Source organism: Lolium perenne, chromosome 1 (assembly GCF_019359855.2).
Source record: "Lolium perenne isolate Kyuss_39 chromosome 1, Kyuss_2.0, whole genome shotgun sequence".
Taxonomy (NCBI): domain Eukaryota; kingdom Viridiplantae; phylum Streptophyta; class Magnoliopsida; order Poales; family Poaceae; genus Lolium; species Lolium perenne.
The window spans coordinates 251,595,703-251,615,440 of record NC_067244.2 but is presented as its reverse complement, the minus strand read 5'-3'; the positions used below and the strand labels follow the sequence as shown (position 1 = coordinate 251,615,440).

The 19,738-nt window shown below is 46.8% G+C and overlaps 1 protein-coding gene across 1 annotated transcript; it reads right to left on the bottom strand.

Annotated features, from left to right (window-relative positions):
- Positions 1-7,693: 7,693 nt before the first annotated feature.
- LOC127327634 (phospholipase A1-II 7) lies at positions 7,694-9,485 on the bottom strand. Its single transcript, XM_051354408.2, has 2 exons — positions 8,722-9,485; positions 7,694-8,559 (listed from the first exon to the last, which is right to left on the bottom strand). Exons 1-2 carry the CDS (start codon positions 9,427-9,429, stop codon positions 7,936-7,938), a joined length of 1,332 nt encoding a protein of 443 aa, XP_051210368.1. The 5' UTR covers positions 9,430-9,485; the 3' UTR covers positions 7,694-7,935.
- Between the last annotated feature and the right edge of the window lie 10,253 nt (positions 9,486-19,738).

Below are 19,738 nucleotides of genomic sequence, written 5' to 3'. Positions count from 1 at the left end.
AGTTCCCTTAGTTCTGTGGCGCACCAGAACAAGTGCGCCACAGAATCAAATACTTCTGTGGCGCACCAAAGAAAGTGCGCCACAGAAACAGTAATTTCTGTGGCGCAGCGCACCGCGTGCGCCACAGAAATACGTACACTGATAATTGGGGGTGACAGGTTGTGGGGCCCGCCAAGTTTTTGTGGCGCATGGTCGGCTGCTGCGCCACAAAATTAAGCTATTTCTGTGGCGCACCTTGCTTGGTGCGCCACAAAAACAGTTTCTGTGGCGCATTTTTAGTGGTGCGCCACAGAACTAAGCTTTTGCCTATAAGGGTTTTCCTACTAGTGGAAGGCAAAATCTTTGTTGCTAAGAACGAAACCTTTCTTGAGAAAGAATTTCTCACTAAAGAAGTGACTGGAAGAAAAGTAGAACTCGATGAGATTGATGAATCTATACTCGTTGATCAGAGTAGCGCAGTACCGGAAGTTGTACCTGTACCGCCTACACCGGCAACAAAGGAAGCTAATGATAATGATCATGAAACTTCGAACGAGGAAACTACTGAACCTCGCAGATCGACAAGGGAACGTGCCACTCCTGATTGGTATGATCCTTGTCTAAATGTCATGATTGTGGATAACAATGATGAGGACCCTGCGACGTATGAAGAAGCGATGATGAGCCCAGATTCCAACAAATGGCAAGAAGCCATGAAATCCGAAATGGGATCCATGTACGATAACAAAGTATGGACTTTGGTAGACTTACCTGATAGCCGAAAGGCTGTCGAGAATAAATGGATCTTCAAGAGAAAAACAGATGCTGATGGTAATATTACTGTCTATAAAGCTCGACTTGTCGCAAAGGGTTTCCGACAAATTCAAGGAGTTGACTACAATGAGACTTTCTCACCTGTAGCGAAGCTAAAATCTGTGAGGATTTTGTTAGCAATAGCTGCATTTTTCGATTATGAGATTTGGCAGATGGATGTCAAAACGGCATTCCTTAATGGAGACATTGAGGAAGAGTTGTATATGGTACAACCCAAAGGTTTTGTCGATCCTAAAAATGCTGACAAAGTATGCAAACTTCAGCGTTCAATCTATGGACTGAAGCAAGCATCAAGAAGTTGGAACCGACGCTTTGATAAGGTGATCAAAGACTTCAGGTTTATACAGTGTCATGGAGAGGCCTGTATTTACAAGAAAGTGAGTGGGAGCTCTGTAGCATTCCTGATATTATATGTAGATGACATATTATTGATTGGGAATGATATAGAACTATTAAGCAGTGTAAAAGGTTATTTGAATAACAGTTTTTCAATGAAAGACCTTGGTGAAGCATCATATATATTAGGCATCAAGATTTATAGAGATAGATCAAGACGCCTAATAGGGCTATCACAGAGTACATACCTGGACAAGATTCTAAAGAAGTTTAGAATGGACGAAAGTAAGAAAGGGTTTTTACCTATGTTACCAGGCAAGGTCTTGAGTAAGACTCAAGGACCGGCTACGGCAGAAGAAAGAGAAAGGATGAGTAATATCCCCTATGCCTCGGCGATGGGATCTATCATGTATGCCATGCTATGTACTAGACCGGATATAGCACATGCTGTTAGTTTGACTAGCAGATATCAAAGTGATCCAGGAATGGAACACTGGACAGCGGTCAAGAATATCCTGAAGTACTTGAAAAGAACTAAGGATATGTTTCTTTGTTATGGAGGTGACCAAGAGCTCGTTGTAAATGGTTACACCGATGCAAGTTGGAACACTGATCCTGATGACTCTAAGTCACAGTCTGGGTACGTGTTTATATTGAATGGTGCTGCGATGGTGGGCAAGCTCGAAGCAGTGCACGGTGGCGAAGTCTTCAACAGAATCAGAGTACATAGCGGCTTCAGAGGCTTCATCAGAAGCGGTATGGATGAAGAGGTTCATTGTAGAGCTCGGTGTGGTTCCTTGTGCATTGGACCCATTAATCATTTACTGTGATAACATGGGTGCCATCGCCAATGCACAAGAGCCAAGGTCACACAAGAGGCTGAAGCATATCAAGCTGCGTTACCACTCGATTCGCGAGTACATCGAAGATGGAGAAGTAAAGATTTGCAAAGTACACACTGATCTGAATGTAGCAGATCCGTTGACTAAAGCTCTCCCTAGGGCAAAGCATGACCAACACCAGAATACCATGGGTGTTAGGTATATTACAATGTAATCTAGATTATTGACACTAGTGCAAGTGGGAGACTGAAGGAGATATGCCCTAGAGGCAATAATAAAGTGGTTATTATTTATATCTCTATGTTTATGATAAATGTTTATATGTCATGCTATAATTGTATTAACCGAAACATTAGTACATGTGTGATATGTAGACAACAAGAAGTCCCTAGTATACCTCTTAAACTAGCTTGTTGATTAATGGATGATTAGTTTCATAATCATGAACATTGGATGTTATTAATAACAAGGTTATATCATTATATGAATGATGTAATGGACACACCCAATTAAGCGTAGCATAAGATCTCGTCATTAAGTTATTTGCTATAAGCTTTCGATACATAGTTACCTAGTCCTTATGACCATGAGATCATGTAAATCACTTATACCGGAAAGGTACTTTGATTACATCAAACACCACTGCGTAAATGGGTGGCTATAAAGGTGGGATTAAGTATCCGGAAAGTATGAGTTGAGGCATATGGATCAACAGTGGGATTTGTCGATCCCGATGACGGATAGATATACTCTGGGCCCTCTCGGTGGAATGTCGTCTAATGTCTTGCAAGCATATGAATGAGTTCATAAGAGACCACATACCACGGTACGAGTAAAGAGTACTTGTCAGGAGACGAGGTTGAACAAGGTATAGGGTGATACCGAAGATCAAACCTCGGACAAGTAAAATATCGCGTGACAAAAGGAATTGGTATCATATGTGAATGGTTCATTCGATCACTAAGTCATCGTTGAATATGTGGGAGCCATTATGGATCTCCAGATCCCGCTATTGGTTATTGGTCGGAGTGAGTACTCAACCATGTCCGCATAGTTCACGAACCGTAGGGTGACACACTTAAAGTTGGATGTTGAAATGGTAGTACTTGAATATGGAATGGAGTTGGAATATTTGTTCGGAGTCCCGGATGAGATCCCGGACATCACGAGGAGTTCCGGAATGGTCCGGAGAATAAGATTCATATATAGGATGTCATTTTATGTGAATAAAATGTCGCGGAAGGTTCTATGGAAGGTTCTAGAAGGTTCTAGAAAAGTCCGGAAGAAACCACCAAGGAAGGTGGAGTCCACATGGGACTCCACCTCCATGGCCGGCCAACCCTAGTGGGGGAGGAGTCCCAAGTGGACTCCCCCTTAGGGGGCCGGCCACCCCCCCATATGGGAGGTGGAACTCCCACCTTGGTGGGAGTCCTAGCTAGGCTAGGTTTCCCCCTCCCTATGGAAGGTTTTTGGTTCGGGTCTTATTCGAAGACTTGGAGACCAACTCTTGGGGATCCACCTATATAATGAGGGGCATAGGGGAGGGGGCCGGCCACACCAAAGCCACAACCTGGCCGCCCCCCTTGAGTGGCCGGCCACCCCCTCCCAAACCCTAGCCGCCCCCCTCTCCTCCATAGCTCCCGCGTGCTTTAGCGAAGCTCCGCCGGAGTTCTCCACCGCCACCGACACCACGCCGTCGTGCTGTCGGATTCAAGAGGAGCTACTACTTCCGCTGCCCGCTGGAACGGGAGGTGGACGTCGTCTTCATCAACAACCGAACGTGTGACCGAGTACGGAGGTGCTGCCCGTTCGTGGCGCCGGAACCGATCGTGATCAAGATCTTCTACGCGCTTTTGCAAGCGGCAAGTGAACGTCTACCGCAGCAACAAGAGCCTCATCTTGTAGGCTTTGGAATCTCTTCAAGGGTGAGACTCGATACCCCCTCGTTGCTACCGTCTTCTAGATTGCATCTTGGCTTGGATTGCGTGTTTGCGGTAGGAAAATTTTTGTTTTCTATGCAACGTTATCCTACACTACCGCCAACAGCTTGTCATCGGGAACTTTTTGCAAGATGGCAAAGTCAGAAATGGATTTGGAGGATGTACCTCGCACTTTGTCTTTAGCTCTCTGCATGGCTTTCTCCAAGATCGGGGTGGACGAGGAACCTACTCCTCGCGCACTGGTTCTGGCCGCCACATGGGGGTTGGACTTGCTTCTTGGAGCTCTTGTCACAGAGGCCGCCAGCTCCACGATCACTTCCCCATCCAACAGCTGCTCTTCCGCCGCCGTCTCCTTGCCTTTGGACTGATCATCTGAGAAATCCAACTGGATAGCGACCTCTTTGCGCGCCGGGTTGTGTCGAAGGGAAGGGCGGTCAGCGTTGGACTTGCTGCGGCGCTCCCTAGCAGATAGGTGTTGGGCTTTCCACAGGGAAGGTCGACTGCGGGGGGGGGGAGCCATCTTCTTCTTCAGGCGAGGCCGAGTCCATCAAGATCGATGGAGAGGGAGGTCTCTGGGCGCTCTCAGATCCAGCCGATTCTTCCACCATCTTCTCAGAGTCTGCAACCTGCTACACTATCTTTGCCATCATCGGGAAGATATCCCCTTCTCCAGCCAGGTTGGAGGCGTATTGACTCATAGCCGATGCATGCAGCTTTGTTCCAGCCGCCAGAGAGCTTCTCCCTCCACCTGTGAGAGGGACCGATTTGCGTTTCGGTGGGGCGGACGAGCCAGCCCCAGTCTTGGTAGCCTCCTTCTCTTTCCGGATGTGTTTCCCCCCTGCGTCATCCCATCCGTCGCCCTCCGATTCCTCTGGGTCTTCATCCTTGTCTTCCGCGTGGTGCGGCGGTGGTGGGGGTGGTCCATCTCCCTCAGTACTGGTAGATGCAAGTTCTGGCACCACGCGGACCTTGAAGCCTTGCGAGTTGACGAAGAGAATGAAGTGTGGTGGCAGCCTCGTGGCGGGTTTGTATCCTAGCAGCAAGCGAACCGGCGCTGAAGACGGGTCCAAAGAGCTCTCATCCACCGCAATTGGCATGCCAAGCTCGCGGGCGGCCAGAAGGATGCGGACCGCTTGACGATATGGAGGCGGAACGTCGAAGAGTTTGACCCACACTTCTACCAGCTGTTCTGCCGCTGCAGGGTCCCCAGCGTTGGATTCACAATGACATGGAGCTTACTGGATGGAAGGGTGAGCCCGCCTCCCCTTATGGCCATGCGCAGGCTTTCCTTGGAAGGGAGAAGAACATCGCAAAGTCCGATTAATTGAGCTTCTGCACATGCCAGTCCCAATCTTCGTCCACCAAGTCCTTGAGTTCTTCCTCCATCTGTTCTGCCGACAGAGACCCATTCTCCAATATCACCAGCGCAGCGTTGGGTGCTGGAGGTAGCAGCTCCTCCTCAGGGACGTCACAGCAGGTGAAGCCCACTCCGTCGCAACCGTAACCCGCCAAGAAGGGTTCGGAAGCCATTGCCAGAGAGGCACACATGGCCGAGAGGTTGCCCACCTTGTTGCATTTGAGACAGAATGGTTCGTCCTTGCAATCCGCTTGGAAGTGCCCAGGTTTGCCGCAGTTGAAACAGATAATGGCCGCGGTGGCTCCTACCTCCGAGGACGACCGCGCCTGTGAGGTCTGCCCCCTTGAGCCGAACTCTGCCCATGACCCGCCCCCCCGACCAGAATCGCGCCCCCGCAGATTCTAATTAAGGTGGGGGAGGGGGCCTCTCCTGCTCACGGTTCCTGCGCTCCCGCGCCCTTCCCCTCTTTGTCTCTGCGGCGTTGAAGCTCTGCATCTCTCGCGCGCTGCTAACGGCGTTGCTCCTCTTGTTCCCTCTCGAGCTTATGTCGCAGCTCTTGGTCTCTCCTCCAGCCAGCGTCGCCGCCCAGCTCCTCGAAGGGACACTTCCCGCGACTGTCACGGTCCATCTCCACAAGCCTAGGGATGGGTGGGCCGGCGAGGTTGGGGGAGAGGATTAGGGTTTTGGCTCTGGCTCGGTGGCGGCGAATATCGCGAGAGGCCGCTGGAAACCCTAGATCCCGATCTAGGGTTCCAAGCGGTAACCATAGCCACTTAAGTAGTGGAGAGCCCGAAGGGGAGTGGGGTGGGAAAAGACTAAGTTGCCCTTGTCAGCGTCCGCCTCCATCTGAGACGACGGTTGTGAAAACCTGTCCACGTGTCTCGCATCCCATGGTTAGGACGCCCGCCACAGGCCGCCCGATTCACCAACTTGGGCCGGCCCACCTGGACCGGACAGTTCCTGCGAAATGGGCTGGCCCGGCCCAGCCCCAGGCGCCGCGCCCCCCGCTCCCCCAAGCGCGAACCCTAGCAAGTCTCCCTGGTGGTGTGCTGCCCGCGCCGCCGGCGGCGAGCCACCCAGCTCCACCGCGACCTCGCCCACGAGGAAGGATCCCGAAGACGCAAGCGCCGGCGGTCCCAGCTGCGGCGACCAGCCCTGGCCGGCGCACCCCCACGGGGCCACGGGGAGCCGAGGGAACTCCGACAGAGATCCCAGATCCGGCAGCACCGAAGAGGGGTTGTGCTCCGACCCCTCCGTCAGGTGGCCGACCTCCTGCTCCGTGACCTCCCCGTCGCCACCGGAGCCAAGCTCCAAGAGCAGATCCCGTCGAGCCCCGACGAGCTCCGAGCGATACGCCGGTGGATCCAAGCCCCTCTGCAGATCTTCCCCCATGGTCGTCTTTGACTCTGACTCCGACCATCCCAGGGCCGCGAAACTGTTGGACGACACCAGCTCCGCCGCCGGGCGTGATGCTGGCGGCGCCCCTTGTCGCCGGCGAGGGCGGCGAGAGCGGGGTGAGGGAACCCTATCCCTGCCCCGGCTCCGGTCGCCACCCGCGTCGCCCAGCCTGACTCTCACACGCGCCGTGAGACACATCTCCTTCCCTCGATGTTCGAAACTGTCATTGTCTTGAAGTCTTGCAGGACAAAAACACAAATACCATTGTTGGTCAACCCATGGCGCAGTCTCCTCTCACCCGTCCAACACATGTTCCGCACCACTTTCCAGGCAAAGACTTTGAATTTCAGAGGGGCTTTGCATCTCCAAAGAGAGGCATGCCGAGGCCAAAGCACGAGCCCCACAAAGCAGGTCATGTAGGCCAACTTGGCCAAGTACTCCTTTGAAGCAGTTGAAATCCACACAAAGGAGTATCGTTATCCTCCACTAACTACACAACCGAGACATCATTCGGGAGCTGTATGTATTGGACCATATCTGACAATAACATGGACATATGGAATAATGAACAAAAATTCACGACAACATTACTTTTGTACAAATACTGCATGGATAAATAGCCGTTAACATGGTAGATAGTAGCTTCATACTTTAGTGGGCAGGGCATGTTGGGGATTGCTTGCCAAATATTATGAGGGGTCAAAATAGCATCGAGATTAGCCTTCAATTGAGCAATCTCTTGTAAACAGAGGCATAAATCTTGCACTTGACATGGAACATTTGATATATATAGAACAATAACCTAGAACTATTAATAACCAGTAAAAGAATATTAATGGCAGAATTAATGAAGATCCTTGCTCAAGTTATAAGACACCCTATCTTACATAAAATTACCACTCAAGCTATATACACAAGTAAAAGACCTTCATATTTCTGCACATACGAAGGTTAAAAATGTTTTAAGCTCCTTGAGCATCGAAACAAAATGAAGCATTATTGTATGTAAAAACATCATGTACTGAATTTATTATATCAAAGTATCAAACCGAGAGTTTTACAAGGCGTATATCAACGCAAGAAAAGAGAGCCACGACAAACGACGATGGCCGTCGAGCATCTGCTATCATCGATTCCACATAGATATGGATGATTGAAATGGAAACACTCATCTAAGCACCTGCATTATTGTAGATATAAGCCTCATCTAAGGCCAAGGGTGCACGGATGCGGTAACTTAGGCACTTAATTATATGTCCTCGAAGTAGTCCAGCTTAAAGCGAGCAACGCCCTTGCCCTTGTAGTAGCTATTAGCATTTACCCACCATTTCGCCGGTACTGGGTACTCTTCTCTCAGTCTGTCAGTACTCTTGTTCACCAATGCAATGTCGCGGTCCACCACAAGCTTGAAGTGCTTTTCTGTACCCTGGTCTCCGGCGAGGCAGTGCAGGTAGCACTGGAGGTTGTGGTACCATATGGGCGTTAGCAGAGGGGTCCCGGGTTTTAGGTAGGGCGACCTGTCGGTGTCGATAAGTAGATTAGCCGTTGCCACATCCACAAAGTTCCCCGTTGGGAGATTTGGCACTTCGTCATGTGCATTCTTCACGTGAAGTGCCCGCAGTTGGGGCAAGGAGGCGAAAGCACGCCCAAAGTTGTCATCCCCGACTTGCGGGCACGCGAACAGGATCGCCGTAACGGGGCATGGATTGGTGGGAAGGTGCTTGGAGGAGGCAGGGGGCATGTTGATGCCGTGAGCCACAATATCGACGGCATTGAGGACCGCGAGCGCGGCGCCAAGGCTGTGGCCAGTGACGGTGATGCTGGTCTTCTCTCCCCTGTGCTTCTCCACTAGCCTCTGCACTTCGTCGCGCGCCTACACATTCAGGTACCAGCACACGTTTAGTTAAGACAAATTTGACGTTGAATGACTGTTCTTTTTCACTTCCATACACACCATTGTGAGAGTATATAATTAAATTGCAGCTTTGAAAAAAAACTGGAGGGAGGGAGGGAGTACAATTAACGAAGGGTTCACCTCATCTCTGGCGCTGGTACCTATAACGATGTCAGTCTGCGACGTGCGGTAGTTCTCAATAGGGTTATTTGTCTTGTACACGGATAGGAAGCCACCGTGCACATTTGTGCCGGTGAATCTGGCGTCAGCCGAGAGGTCAAGCCCCTCTGCGGCGGACGCGTAGAGAAAGGCACCGTCTTTCAAGAACTCCGATACCTTCACGGAGCCGCGCCAGGCCACGACGATGTCGCGCCGGCCCAGCGCTCTCACACCGTCGTCCGTCGCCACCGCCACGTACCCGATCAAGTTGGTCTGCCACCACCACGGCCCCGCCCGCGACAGCTTGGGTTGCCGCACGAACAAGGCCTTGCTTACCGACCTGGACGACCCCGACCACGGCCGCAGATCGCAGGTCGCGTACAGGAACTTGGTCACAGTATAGTGCTCCGGGTGGGACACGCCGGAGGCGGCCAGCAGGCCGGCGTGGCCGTACAGGGGCGAGCCAGCATCCCACGAACTCTTGACGGCGTTGAGCCCGTCGTAGGCGGCCTCCGCGAGCTCGCCGTAGGCGATGAGGGAGGCACGGAGGTCGGCGTCCAGCGAGTCCGGGTGGTCGCTCGAGGGCAGGAGCCCCTTCCATGACTCCGAACCCTGGAGCTTTTCCCACGTGGTGGCGATGCTTCCAGCTCCAGCCTTCGGCGACGACATGGGAACGACTGTGTGTGCCATTATTTCTCCTCGATCGCTACGTGTGTACTGCTCTTCTAGCTTCTGCTATAGCTCTCTGCGTTCCATGTATTGGTTTGTTCCACTGGAATTGGGCATCTATTTATAGGAAAAACAGAGTGCAAAACCCACCAAGTGTTGGCTGTGCTACGGAACCAACACAACCATTGTGAGTTTGTGACGCTGAGTCGCTGGCTAGTGTGGTCCACAGAGAGACAAAAAAAAAACAGTCGAACGACCCTATCATCTTAAGCTTAGCAGAAACTACCTCCATCGGTCTGGACAATAATTTCACAGACTACCTCATGTCCTCTTTCTCTATATCAAAACATAACATCGAAAGAATTAATAAAATTAAATGAGCTAATTCATGTCTTGTGGCATGGGATAAAGTTTACACTCCTAAATGTCCTTTGGCTGTGCTACGGAATCGGCCGTAAAGACATGTTATGTATCCTTGTCGACCGACGATCCAACCAATGTTCCAGACAGGGGAAACCCCATGCACCACCCTATCATCTTATGCTTCCCAAGCACCTTTTTTTTTCTTTAAAAGAAAGAGAGAGAGAGAGAAAGAAAGACAGAAAGAAAGAAAGAAAGAAAGAAAGAAAGAAAGAAGGAAGGGTGCATACGCACCCGGGAGCCGAATTGAATTTCCGGGAAGGGGAGTGGTGTTTTGGAACATGGGAGCATATGCTCCCTCTATTTTGAAATTCATCTTACATATATTTTGAATTTCAAAAAAATTGAAACCAAAAATTTGCATGTAAATCTTCTCGTGCTACACGCTTACAAAGTTGTTTCATAAAAAATCGACTTATCATGTGACGTGTGTAAAAAACACAAAACTCAGTGCTAAAAATAATGCTTTTTACAAGATAAGTTTTCTCTTTTTTATATAGACCACAAAAAATATTGGTTTTTCGTGATACTTGACGAACGAACATATATTATGAAGACGTACATGTAAAAAAATTTGTTAAAATTTTTCGACATTTCGAAATATGATTTTTTGGTAGAGGGTGCATACGCACCCGGGAGCCGAATTGAATTTCCGGGAAGGAAGGAACTTAGCTCTAGTATCCACATCCAGCGTAAATTTCTAGCATAGTTTTTAGATTTAAAATTTACAACTCATGGTCACTCAAAGTAATAAAATTCAAAGTATAATTACAAAAAGCTATTGAAAAATCATCGAAATGCCCATTATATTGAACAGTAACACAAGACATCATTACTTGGAAAATATGTCCTACATTTTCAAGTTCTGAAATACATCATGGAAAACAAGGGGCTCAACCTACAAGAAACCAAACCCAACTTTCATGTTGGCAAGCTCCATTAACCAAGTATTTCCTTATTACTACTCCTTTCAAATTAGGGTGATAATGTCCTATTAATGTCCTCTCTTGACTACATCATATTGAATCTCCTCTCTCCAATTCATGTCTTCCGTAACATCTTATGATGGGGCTTTTCTTTTGAGAAGATACTTGTCCATTACATACCTACGTTTGAAAATTTTCCTAAACGAATGAAGTGTACTAAGTAGTAATTACATATACGTGTATCCTGCATAAACCTTAGCCAAGATTTTCAAGACAAATTATCTACTAGCCACAGTTTTTGAAACGAAGAGAGTGAAGTTCTAAGAAATTACTGGCGGGAGATGTTACTGTTGTATAATTGGATTTTTTTTTTCGAAAAGGGGATAATCTCCCCAGGCTCTGCATCATGATGATGCACACAGCCTTTATTAATAGATTCGAGCCAAACAAAGTATGTGATACAAAATTTACGGATCACTCATAATCGATACATAAATCAACCAGCGAAACATCAAAACTCAAAAACTACTGACGGGAGATGTTACTGTTGTATAATTTTGGATTTGATGTTGATAGACTGAGGGCGGGGCACCAGCTACCGTGGCAAAGAGAAGAGGCAAGGGTGCAGGGTGCTAGGGGCTAGGGAAGTGCAGTAGTGCACAGTCATAGCCTTAGCCTAAGGGCATCTCCAACGGGCGATTACGTCCGTGCAGATCGGAAATGCGCCTGCACCCTGCTCCAGCGGGGCGATGCATCATGTCCAAGGCGTCCGCAGCAACTCAAACGCGGTACAAATATGTGGTACGTTTGCGTCTTCGTGGACGCTGCGCGGTCGCGCCGAGCGTCAGCTCGCATGCCTCACGGGCCCGCTTGGCAGCAACCCTGGCTCGATCGGCGCGAATTAAAGCACAACAACTGCCGGGGAGGTCAAGCGCCGAAGTGGAAACCGCGCCGATCAACCCGCTAACTGCGCGATGATGGCGTCCTCCTCCTGGTCGTGGTGGACGTAGTCACCGACGGAGAAGATCATCGACCTTGCCGGCGTCGCGTCCTCCTCCTCCTCCGAGCTGTCGTACACTGCAGGGCGAGGGGGCGGCACGAACCGCCGGAGGACGACCCCTCGCCTCCGTTCGCGTACCGCGCGAGCTTCCCCGGGGGCGTGGTCCCCCAGTTCGTCCACCGGCGGGCGCCGCGCTTGCGCGCGCCCTTCGACCGGACCCAGTTGCGCCGGTTCGCCTCCGTGCGGAAAACGGGGGGCCGCGGCGGCGAGTTCACACCGCCCAAACGACTGCCTCCCCTAGCGGAGCTTCCGCGGCTAGCCATGGGGAGGTCGAGGTGCGGCGATGCGGTGCTGGCGTCGCGATGATTTCTCGTCGGAGGAGCTGGAGCGAGGCGGCGGAGCGGTGGCAGCGGCGGATGGGAGTAGGGTTTGGAAACCGAACGCTACTCCGTGGCCCGTTTTAATACGGGGCTGCCATCGAGTTTCTCTGGCCCCCGAACTCTTTTTTGGGTCAGGCTGAAAGTTCGGACTCTGTTCTAGGCCGATTTCGGCCTGAACCCATAAACACTCCGGAATTTTTCGATTCCGACTCCTTTTTCAGTAACTGTTAGAGTTGCTCTAAGGCATTGTGAACTGATCACCTTTGCCTAATCGAGCATCCTCCTCTATGATAGTCCGTTATGTATGTATGGGTAGGCCTATTGGCCTCCGCATTAGAAAACCACCATTCACTCTGGTTGAAATATCCTGTAGGATCACCATCAACCAACTGCATCCTGCAGTATCCATATGTCCCACTGCTTCACGGAGGGAGAAGAATCACATGTTTATCTAGTAGGTAGCTCTATTTAGATCCTGCAAAAAGTTGGCAATTCCATTGCTATTAATAACAATATCATTTCGACAATTTCAAATTTCCCAAACTAAAGCACTTGCTCCAACCCTAATTTGAGCATTTATCTTGTTTCTATCATATTTAGCCAATTCGCAAATATATTGGTAACATGGGTTGAGGGAGGTATATTGAAACTAAAATGAAAAACTCACCAAACTAAACGTGCAAAAGGATATGGGATAAATAACTCTTGTTAATTTATCACAATTTTGCAAGATTATCCTTCATCAGCAATACTTTTCTCTTAAAGAGCCACATGAACATCTTTAGATTTAAAGGAACCATTAGTTAATATCCAAGGTATTTACATAAAACCTAGTGTGACCTTTCAAGCCGGCATACATAGATGCTTATTTACAGAAAACAGCCCCATATTAGTTAAAGGACATGTTAATATCCGGTTCATCTTAAGGGCCCGTTCGGTGCCAGTGTTTTTTGAGGGGTTTGTAGTATTTTGAGGTGTAAAATCTGGGCCCGGTTAAAACACTCCAAAATACTTGAAAACACTAGTGGGTTGTTCGGCATGCCGGTTTTGACCGGGTTAGAGTCCAAAAAACACCCCAAAACACGTTGGGTTGGGGTGGAATCAAAACACCCCACCCCCTAGCGTTTTGCTCGGTTTTGCTCGTGTGAAACTGGTCATAGCTCTGTTTGTGTTTTGGGACAAGTGTTTTGAGTAGTGTTTTGGGTGGTAGCTATTTTCACCAAAAACACTTGCAAAAACACTCTCCAAAACTCTAAAAAACACTTGCACCGAATGAGGCCTAAGAGGTTAACCCTCAACCATGTACACGGATCATTTTTTAAGAAAATAGACATGATCATTTTTCTAAGATATGAACAATCCTTTCTTGACTAGCTATCATCCAAAAAAATAACTCAATGTAAATATTTTTCTTGTTGATATCTTAGAAATCATCATGTCTATTTTCTTAAAAAATGATCCGTGTACATAGAAAATAGAAAATGAAATTTTCTCAGGAAAAATCCAAGTTTTTTTACTCTTTCTTTGTCACTTCATGTTTTTTCACAAGTTATACTTGCATATTTAAACTTTAAACTTGATATATGCACGTACCTGCACATACCTCATAGATGCATGATTTATATATATCGTATTGTTATTCGATTTACTATTTAATCGATTCTACCGTTCACGCGGGATTAATCGCCATCGTCGCCTGCGTTGCAAAACCTCGCGAATTTATGCACACCGCGCTGCCTGTCTGACACGTCCCGCTCACTCGGGACTGAACTCGACGTCTCAACTAACCGTACGTCCGTACTTGCGTGTGTATCCTCCTGACTTGTCGGGAGTTGCACGTCCGTTTCGTTGTCAAGTGTGATCCTGTGTCAGCGTTAAATCGAAAGTCTGTAACACGTACCGTTCGTCAGTTCGTGTAACACGACGAGACAGTTCGTCCGTCCTGTCCATTGATAATCTGAAAACATGACGAAACCATCAAGGAGCCAGCAGTACACACGTATATATGGTAGCTGGAATTAAGCAATGACGATCAAAACTAATGAGAAGAACTCCTAGAGTGGATGAAAATCTTCATAAGTACAGTAAAAAAACAATCGCACGCGAGACGGACAGTATTCGGAGGATGCTGAAGCTGGTGGGGAATCTATTATTATATACTAAAAGCACAATACATGGTTTTAAAATAGAGACTCCACGTTAAACCACATCATTCTAATTATTTTGTTAGTTAGATCTAAAATATGCGGCTAGGATTTCGCGTCTTTACGTAACCTGTAACCTGTACATGCACATATTGTTTTAGATATACCAAACTGTTACGTTACATATTATTTTAGACGTACCAACTCTCATGTTAGTGGACCCACGTTTGAAAAAAAAACTGATTCGGTATCTCACGTGAAAAGGATCCCTGAGACCAACATGCACACGGGTGAAAATTTCTAATATTCACGTGTACAGTGTTGGTAACTCCGCGGCTACATCTAGAAAGAAAAACTTGATCCTATTCGCGACCTTACAAAAAGAATAACTCCAACTGATTGTCATTCAATTCAAATATTTGTCCAGTGCCGCTAGCCATCAGGCACTATGATTTGGTGAGTCGCGCAGTTATCTATTAATTATTATCTATCTAGGGTGTGGGTGTTTCCATCACCGTTTGTTGTGCTTTAAGATTCGGATTAAAAGAGGAGATAGAAAATAATCTTTTCACCTACCATGGTGGGCACGAATCTCGAGAAATAATGGACGGTGACGGAAACACCCATACACATGCGTGGATGTACAAACGTATTTCCGATCTATCATATACTTAAAGGAATGTTCGGTAACTCTAGCTACGACGATCTCGGCAAAAACACTGGAGATAGAGCCTTCAAGGATACGCCCGAGATGTCGTTTGATCCCTCCGATAACTTCGACTACGTGATCCCGAGGAAGACAGTGGAGTTGTCAAGACAGGCTCGGGGTCGCCGGTTGCAGTGTCGATGGGCCTCCGAAGATCCGGATTAGTTCTCGACGGAGTCGAATTGGCAAATGTGGGGCTACCATGTTATCCAATTTCACCCGTATACTGTTATCGAATTCAGCTAAAAAAAACTGGTGCGTAATTAAGGTCCAGTCGTGTCAACCATGGTCCATGGAGGACACTTTTGGTTTAATCGAATACGCTTACTGTACAAGTCGTTGTAAAAGGGTTGAACATAATCCGTTCAAATATATTGTCTACCCTTTGGGAAATGTTTAAGCTAGTCTTTCACAATGCAGAACTAATTCTCCTTTTTCTTGCAAAATGTATATCCTACTATGAAAAACGTTAGGCTATCCTTATGTGCATGCGGCGAGGCATCCTGAGTCTTAGAGGCTCGACCGCTATTAACCTCTTGCGTTGCCGCCGCCTTGTAATTAAGACCAGTCTAAGATTCACAAGGTGCAACCTAATGGACACCAATAGTTGCATCGCTTCCGTGGCAGTCTCGTTTTGGTTTGGGATTGAGATCTTGACCTCCACTAGTGGAAAACGGGGCTATAGGCCCGGTCCATTTGGGCCTTTAGTCCCGGTTTCCAAACCGGGACCAATAAGGCGGGACTAAAGGGTACCCCCTTTAGTCCCGGTTCAAAGTTGCACCGGGCCTAAAGGCTGCGCCACGTGGGCTGCTGGCGCGCGTCGAGGAAAATACCCTTTAGTCCCGGTTTATAACACGAACCGGGACTAAAGGTTATTTCGTTATTTTTTTTAATCTATTTGGTTATGTCCAATTATTTTTCGCTCCTCTTTTTTTTCTATTTTTTCTGAATTTCTAGTATTTCAGTTATTTAACTAGTTTAGTTTCTAACTACACTTAATCTCTAACTACGCTTAATCAATAGTCAAATTACTTACCCGTGGTCCAACTTCCCGCTCGGTCACCCATCCTCCCACTACTCCAGCACTAGCACGCTTAACTTCCAAGTTCCTTTCCCATCCCGCTTCCAAGTGCTTCGCGTGCATGTTGTGATACTAGTATCATATCAATCCTATTAACATGTTGGTCGATGTCACACTTATTTATTATTCGAATTACAAATAATTATTTTAATAAACAAAACTAATGACGTAAAAACATGTTGTGGTAATGGTATTATAATTATAATTTTTTAATTTGTATTACAATAGTTTTTTAATTTATTATTTTTTAATATTTTTTTTCCAAACTTGAAAATTTGAAAATCTAAAAATTGGCTAACTTTATGTTAAGTAATAGTAATCTTTATGCATGATGTAATTATTATTTTAAAAAAATAAAAAATATAAAATTCCGAATTTCTGGCAAAAACTAAAATCTTCCTGCTTTCATATTTTCATTTGGAATTTTGAGAATCTAAAAATTGGCTAACCGGGTAAACCCCGGTGAATTTGGATGTAACTTTTTCCCACGATGATTTTGATATATTACACGTTTTTTTTCGACGTCGTATGCAAAAGTTAATGCGGTTTTACCATTTTTCAAACCTTTTTTGCAAAAAAAATGAAAACTCAAATTTGTTAATTTTCCCTAATAGTAGGTTGCATAACATACAAGAATCTGAAAAGATTTTATTTTTAAAATTTTCTATCATTTTCTTTTACATTTTACAGTGTTAAAAAGGCGATCCACGGGGGGGGGGGGTGGTGGAGGTGCATGGGGAGGCAAAAAACCCTTTAGTCCCCCTTCGTATTACGAACCGGGACTAAAGGGTAGACCTTTAGTCCCGGTTGGTAATACGAACCGGGACTAAAGACTTTTGCCCCATAGACCACCCTTTAGTCCCGGTTCGTAATACGAAGGGGGACTAAAGGGTCCAAACGAACCGGGACTAAAGGGTTTTCATGATGAACCGGGACCAATGCCCCCCATTGGTCCCGGTTTGGTTCAAAACGGGGACTAAAGGGTGGGACGAAAGGCCTCTTTTCCACTAGTGCTCGTTGTGCCGCCCTCGTCGATGGTAATATGATGATCTTTCATCTATGTTCCTATGGCTATGTCGCGACCTCCATTCTCCTTGGATCCACATTGGCACCTTCATTGATGCGATGTCCAAGGTGATGATTGATGCGTGTAGTTGACACGTCCGTTGGAACCCCAAGAGGAAGGTGTGATGCGCACAGCGGCAAGTTTCCCTCAGTAAGAAACCAAGGTTTAATCGAACCAGTAGGAGTCAAGAAGCACGTTGAAGGTTGATGGCGGCGGGATGTAGTGCGGCGCAACACCATAGATTCCGGCGCCAACGTGGAACCTGCACAACACAACCAAAGTACTTTGCCCCAACGAAACAGCGAGGTTGTCAATCTCACCGGCTTGCTGTAACAAAGGATTAGATGTATAGTGTGGATGATGATTGTTTGCAGAAAACAAAGAGAACAAGATTGCAAGAGATTGTATTTCAAGATGAGAATTGGACCGGGGTCCACAGCTCACTAGAGGTGTCTCTCCCATAAGATAAACAAGATGTTGGGTGAACAAATTACAGTTGGGCAATTGACAAATAAAGAGGGCATGACCATGCACATACATATTATGATGAGTATTGTGAGATTTAATTGGGCATTACGACAAAGTACATAGACCGCTATCCAGCATGCATCTATGCCTAAAAAGTCCACCTTCAAAGTTATCATCCGAACCCTCCGGTATTAAGTTGCTAACAACAGACAATTGCATTAAGTATTGCGCGTAATGTAATCAGTGACTACATCCTTGAACATAGCACCAATATTTTATCCCTAGTGGCAACAGAACGTCCATAATCTTAGAGGTTTCACACTCCCTGCATTCACGGAGACATGAACCCACTATCGAGCATAAATACTCCCTCTTGGAGTTACAAGCATCTACTTGGCCAGAGCATCTACTAGTAACGGAGAGCATGCAAGATCATAAACAACACATATACATAACTTTGATAATCAACATAACAAGTATTCTCTATTCATCGGATCCCAACAAACGCAACATATAGAATTACAGATAGATGATCTTGATCATGTTAGGCAGCTCACAAGATCCGACAATTAAGCACAATGGGGAGAAGACAACCATCTAGCTACTGCTATGGACCCATAGTCCAGGGGTAGACTACTCACACATCACTCCGGAGGCAACCATGGCGGCGTAGAGTCCTCCGGGAGATGAATCCCCTCTCCGGCAGGGTGCCGGAGGCGATGTCCTGAATCCCCCGAGATGGGATTGGCGGCGGCGTCTCAGTAAGGTTTTCCGTATCGTGGCTCTCGGTACTGGGGGTTTCGCGACGGAGGCTATTTGTAGGCGGAAGGGCAGGTCAAGAGGTGGCACGAGGGCCCCACACCACAGGTCGGCGCGGCCAAGGGCCGGCCGCGCCGCCCTAGGGTTTGGCCACCTCGTGGCCCCACTTCGTCTCCTCTTCGGTCTTTCTGGAAGCTTCGTGGCAAAATAGGACCCCGGGCGTTGATTTCGTCCAATTCCGAGAATATTTCGTTACTAGGATTTCTGAAACCAAAAAAAGCGTAAAAACAAAGAATCGGCACTTCGGCATCTTGTTAATAGGTTAGTTCCAGAAAATGCACGAATATGACATAAAGTGTGCATAAAACATGTAGATAACATCAATAATGTGGCATGGAACATAAGAAATTATCGATACGTCGGAGACGTATCAGCATCCCCAAGCTTAGTTCTGCTCGTCCCGAGCAGGTAAAACGATAACAAAGATAATTTCTGGAGTGACATGCCATCATAACCTTGATCATACTATTTGTAAAGCATATGTAGTGAATGCAGCGATCAAAACAATGTATACGACATGAGTAAACAATTGAATCATATAGCAAAGACTTTTCATGAATAGTACTTCAAGACAAGCATCAATAAGTCTTGCATAAGAGTTAACTCATAAAGCAATAATTCAAAGTAAAGGCATTGAAGCAACACAAAGGAAGATTAAGTTTCAGCGGTTGCTTTCAACTTGTAACATGTATATCTCATGGATATTGTCAACATAGAGTAATATAACAAGTGCAATATGCAAGTATGTAGGAATCAATGCACAGTTCACACAAGTGTTTGCTTCTTGAGGTGGAGAGAGATAGGTGAACTGACTCAACAATGAAAGTAAAAGAATGGTCCTCCATAGAGGAAAAGCATCGATTGCTATATTTGTGCTAGAGCTTTGATTTTGAAAACATGAAACAATTTTGTCAACGGTAGTAATAAAGCATATGAGTTATGTAAATTATATCTTACAGGTTGCAAGCCTCATGCATAGTATACTAATAGTGCCCGCACCTTGTCCTAATTAGCTTGGACTACCGGATCATCGCAATACACATGTTTTAACCAAGTGTCACAAAGGGGTACCTCTATGCCGCCTGTACAAAGGTCTAAGGAGAAAGCTCTCATCGGATTTCTCGCTATTGATTATTCTCAACTTAGACATCCATACCGGGATAACATAGGCAACAGATAATGGACTCCTCTTTTATGCATAAGCATGTAACAACAATTAATTTTCTCATATGAGATTGAGGATATTTGTCCAAAACTGAAACTTCCACCATGGATCATGGCTTTAGTTAGCGGCCCAATGTTCTTCTCTAACAATATGCA

What these genes read in the sequence shown, in the direction of transcription:
- LOC127327634 (XM_051354408.2), bottom strand. Translation starts at nt 9,429, where the DNA reads ATGGCACACACAGTCGTTCCCATGTCGTCGCCGAAGGCTGGAGCTGGA. An exon ending in GTACCAGCGCCAGAGATGAG is followed by an intron (nt 8,560 to 8,721) that starts GTGAACCCTTCG and finishes CTGAATGTGTAG; the next exon opens with GCGCGCGACGAAGTGCAGAG.